This window comes from Solanum tuberosum, unplaced genomic scaffold, assembly GCF_000226075.1.
Source record: "Solanum tuberosum cultivar DM 1-3 516 R44 unplaced genomic scaffold, SolTub_3.0 scf00233, whole genome shotgun sequence".
Taxonomy (NCBI): Eukaryota; Viridiplantae; Streptophyta; class Magnoliopsida; order Solanales; family Solanaceae; genus Solanum; species Solanum tuberosum.
Window position 1 is genome coordinate 716,220 of NW_006239170.1, and position 5,092 is coordinate 721,311.

A 5,092-nucleotide genomic window follows, 5' to 3' on the forward strand; every position below is an offset into this window, starting at 1 on the left:
TTGGCCTTTCTTGTCTACTGTCGACTATACCTTCATTCAATTTCTTTCACTAAAGTTTCCATTTTTCCAAAATGGGCTGCTGTTTCAGCTCCACCAGAAAACGCCACCGCTTGTCGCCGCCGTGTTCCGCCGTGAAAGGCCGAGATCCACCGCCATTGGAGGAAGAAACTGTCAAAGAAGTTCTTTCTGAAACGCCCATTCCCAAACCCCACCACCCCTCACCACCAAAAGTCCTAATCGACGACAAAGTAGCTGACTTTCCTCCAGTCAAAATTGAATCAACGGCTGTCGTTAAACCCAGAGAAGAAATCAAGTTTGAATCAGCGGTTGTTGTTAAACCCAGAGATGAAATGAAGTTTGAATCGACGGCTGTGATGAAACCTGAAGTTTCTGAAGAGCCTTCGGAGATGTGTAGCTTTACTGAAAGCTATTCCACGACGGCGACGGTGACGGAGAAGAGAGAGGAAGATGGGGAAGTAACTCAGAGGTCACCGATTAGAGTACATAGGAAGAGGCAAAACACTGGAGATCTCAACGGAGTTAGAGAGAGAAGCTTTCGGTCTCAGACGGGAAGATCGGCGCCGTCGCCGGAGAAAAGGAGGTCGCCGGCTACGTCAAGGGGAGTACAGGGGAGGGGAATGCCGCAACAGAGGCGAAATGTGGGACCCCCAAATGGGACCCGACGAGGTCCCACCGACAATGGGGTTCGGCGGTCAAATTCTCCGGCGACACGTGGAACGATGGATGCACGTCGGAATGTGAGAAACAGAAGTCCGGCGGCGCGTGAAGCAGAAAAACCTGGTAATTTATCGCCGGCGAGAAACGCCGAGAACGAGGTAAGTAGTAGTAAAACTGAAAAACCCAAAGAAGAAGTTCCGCCGGAAACCGGCGAGTCACTTGAAAATCCTCTGGTTTCTATGGAATGCTTCATTTTTCTGTAGGCTAAAGGAAGAAGGAAACAAAAACGTCGTCGTTTAAGCTGTTAAATCTTGAAGGAGGAGTATGCACTATTTTGGTAAACTATGGGGTGAAAAATTCAAATTTTGTAAATATAAGGTAGTATAATGTAATAGTACTAACTTGATTTTACTCTCAAATGTGACATTTTGTTCAAATCATTATTTGTCATGATTTTTACTTGTTTCAGAAGTCTTTCATGTCATGATAATTGATATAACTTGAAGACAAAATAAGGACAAAAAATTTATGTTAATTTGGGATGTTATAATAGGTTGTTCAATTGAACTTATTTAAAATAAATATTTATAAAAGTTTTACTTATTTTTTTCATCATATATCTATGAAAATATTGAGTTTGATGGAATTTGTATATGCAAAATCCTCTAATACTACCAAATAGTCGTTTGGTACATGAGCTAAGATGGGATATTCAAGAATTAAACTTGAGATTAATGTTGTGTTTGGTTGACAGTCAATACAAGTTTAATCCTAACTCATCCAATTCCATCGAATTTGAGATTATATATTTTATTTCAAGTTCTAGGTGGGTTAAATAACCCAAGAGTTATGATCACATAATAATTTAATCTACATATCAAACGATCCTTAAAATAGCAACAAAGTTAGAAGGATAAGTATGGATTCAGCAAAACCTAGCAAGTTTAAGTTAAACTATGCTTGTATTAAGAAATTTACTATGTATATATAAATATTAAATTTAAAATTCAATTATCAAATTTGATATAGCTATCGCCTATGTTAGAATTTAAAATCTATAAAATTAACATTTTAGCTCCGCCCCTCACCAGGCTAAAGGCATGTGGATGTGACAAAAGCAAAAAAAGTGATTTTTGGTGTTAGTGAAAGGTTATTGAGATTGTCATCCAAATGGAGATTTGTGAATGTGCAGCTTCTGTTCCCTCCTAGGGATGAATTTTTTTCTTTTTTTCTATGAACATGCCTGTGGTATTTTATTGTTGTATATTGTTAATTAAATTGCATTTCTAATTTATAGGGTTTTAATATAAATGTTTTAAAGATTGCAATTTTGCATGCTCATGCACAAATCTTGTGAGATGTCATAGGAAGAAAACTTTAACTTGTGTTGCAAAAAGGACAAGAAAATGATAGGTCAACACTCAACACTAGATTGTCCTCATTTGATCCAATTATTTTGTTTTGTCATACTGCCTGGCGTATCGTAATAGAGTCTGACTAATTCAAATTCAAATCGTGTCAAGTCCATTACAGAAGAAAACACTCTTTATATAAAAAATTGTATTCAAAAGTTCAAACTCGAATTTTTTATTTAAACCTAATGAACCCTATTCATTCCATCATAGTTTTTAGACATAATACACAAATATGTCATTTAATTTGACATCATTTTATATTTATCCCTTTAACTTTAAGGGGTCATTTGGTAGAGTGTATAAGAATAATGCTGAATATGATGTATTAGTAACAGGGGCGGCTCAACGTAATTAGGGGCCTAAAGCAAAATTTCAATTTGAAGCCTAAAATACAAACAAACTTCGTATACATATTTTTAGTATTTAATATTGTTTTCAGTTATTGATTTTAGGTAAGATTTTATCAACACAACATTGAAAACATCCTTCCAGTGAGACAATTATTATATGAATTGTTAACATAATTTTATAAGTAATAAGTTGACAAATATTAAATAAAAATAAAGAGTTAGAACCATAGAATCTGATTTAAGAAGTTGACGACTACACCATTTTAATATGCTTGTTGTAATGTTTGAAACTAAAATTTAAAAGAAATAAAAAGAATTTGTAATTCACTTTGTTCAACACTTTTCACTATTAATTCTTATTTTTAACAAGGGTAAATTTTATGAATCACATAGTTTTAATATGAAATTACAATTTATCCCTCTTTAGTTTGTAATTACATTAATCCCTTAAAAAGTAACACAAACCGGATACATAATATGTAGCTCAGATACATTAAAGAGTATCTCGGATACATTATAACATAATCTGGATACATAATATGTAGTTCGGATACATTAAATACTGGCTCGGATACATTGAAGAAATAAGGAATTTTAGAGGTTTTTAGAAATAGAAGGGAATATTGGAAATAAGGGAAACATAAGAGATGTATTTCAGTAATTCTTCCTTTTAACAAAGTATAGAAGATGTTAAAGTGGATAAAATAATATGTTTTTTTATCATAATTAATCAATTTTTTCTTTAAAAATTTAACACATAATTTATTCTTGATAGTAATTTGGGGCCCCCAAAATTTGGGGGCCTAAGGCATATATTCTTATTATAATAATAATTATTATAATAATAATAATTATTATTATAATTATTATTATTATTATTATTAGGCTTAGAGGGAGTTTTTGTCATTAGTTAATCTAATGCATGCATTAAAAACCATTGCATTGCTAATACCTAGAAATCCATGGTATTAGCAATACACACCTTAATACACAATAGAGTGTATAACTAATGTGCAAGCATTAGTTATACATAGGTTGGAAAAGAGTACCAAACAAGGTACTAGTAATACACAATGCTAATGCATGCATTATTTTTCCTAATACACTCTACCAAACGACCTCTAAGTGTATACAAGTAGACACTTAAACTTGTAAAAAGTTGAACAAATAGACACATAGAATCTATGTGACATTATACATGTAGGACACCATGCAAGTCAAAAAATTCCATATAAGATGCCACGTATAATGTGTTTGTCTATTTATTCAATTTTATACAAATTTAGCTGTCTATTTATGCACATCTAAAATTGGAGAACATAAATATAAGCTGAAACCAAGTTAAAAGATAAATTTATATATTATGCCTTATTTTTTAGGTCTCATTTGATCCAATTGTTGTTTAGTGGAAAAAGGACATAGTTATTGTTTACTGTCTATGTCCACATGAATGAAGTTGTAGGCCACTTCAATAAATGGGGATTCCCATTGGGTCCTCTTAGATTCTTGCTTTAGAAAATAAAATTTATAAATTCAAAATTTTAATTCCGTCTCTCATATTCTACGGAAAAAAATGAATAAATTTCATCATATGAAAAGTATCAAAGACTTCTCTAGATCGAAATAAAAAAAAACATACTATAGGTGATAGAATTAAAGGGAACAGTTCCTTCCACTTACTAGAAATCCACACGCTTCACAAAGCCCAATGAAATAGTACTCCTCCATGAAATTTGAAATGGACAAGAGGGAAGAAAAAGAAAAAAATTCCGCGATTTACTTTTACTTGTCAACACACCAAAATTAAATGTACATTTTATCATAACATGCATATTAATTCATGTATAATATTTAATAATAAGAATAAAACATGAAAAGTAAATTGTATTCTCTTAATACACTAAAGTAGACAAGTAGAAATAATTTTTTAATTATAATAGACGAGTAAAAATAAATGATTAAGTGTATGATGTAAGCATTGTTGGTAGAGGGTATTCTCTGATATTTATAATTCAACACGAAGGTCCTTTTACAGACAGGAAGTTTTTACAGATACATTGAAGATCATCAAATGAAAGAGACTAATATCATCAACATGAATAAATGTCTTCACCTTTCTACTCACAAGGGATAAACAATTATTGTTCATCGTTTTAAAATAGGATAAACTACCTTATTAGACATACATCACTACTATATATACTAATATTATCTTTACTTTTAAACAATTACATTTATTACCACTTTTAGTATTTTATACCATATATTAATATATTATTTGAAAATACTATTAGATACCCACATCCCTTAAAACTATTGATTAATTATTTGCTTAAATAACTCTTTCACTCCAAATCAACCACTATCTCTTAATTCTCCCCTCCCATGTTTATCACTCAATTATGTCTCCTCCTTTCTGATTCAAGAATTTCACCTTACAATTTCATTTCAACAATAGTTAATCTACTCTCTTCTTCTCAAGATATCATCACCACAAATTCTCCTGAACCCAAATATCATTTTGTATTGTTCATTTATCACGAGTTCCAATCACAATAACTGCTACAGAGAAAACTTTCAATTCATAGTGGGTCTTGATTGTTTGTCTCCGAAAGAAATGGATCTTAGTTTTGATTATGTTATGCCACA

General features: G+C 31.9%; 1 protein-coding gene across 1 annotated transcript; it reads left to right on the plus strand.

Moving 5' to 3' along the window:
* Nucleotides 1–1,089, plus strand: LOC102581461 (serine/arginine repetitive matrix protein 1). Its single transcript, XM_006357465.2, has one exon. The coding sequence runs from the start codon at nucleotides 72–74 to the stop codon at nucleotides 939–941; it is 870 nt and encodes a 289-aa protein (XP_006357527.1). The 5' UTR covers nucleotides 1–71; the 3' UTR covers nucleotides 942–1,089.
* The last annotated feature ends 4,003 nt before the right edge of the window (nucleotides 1,090–5,092 follow it).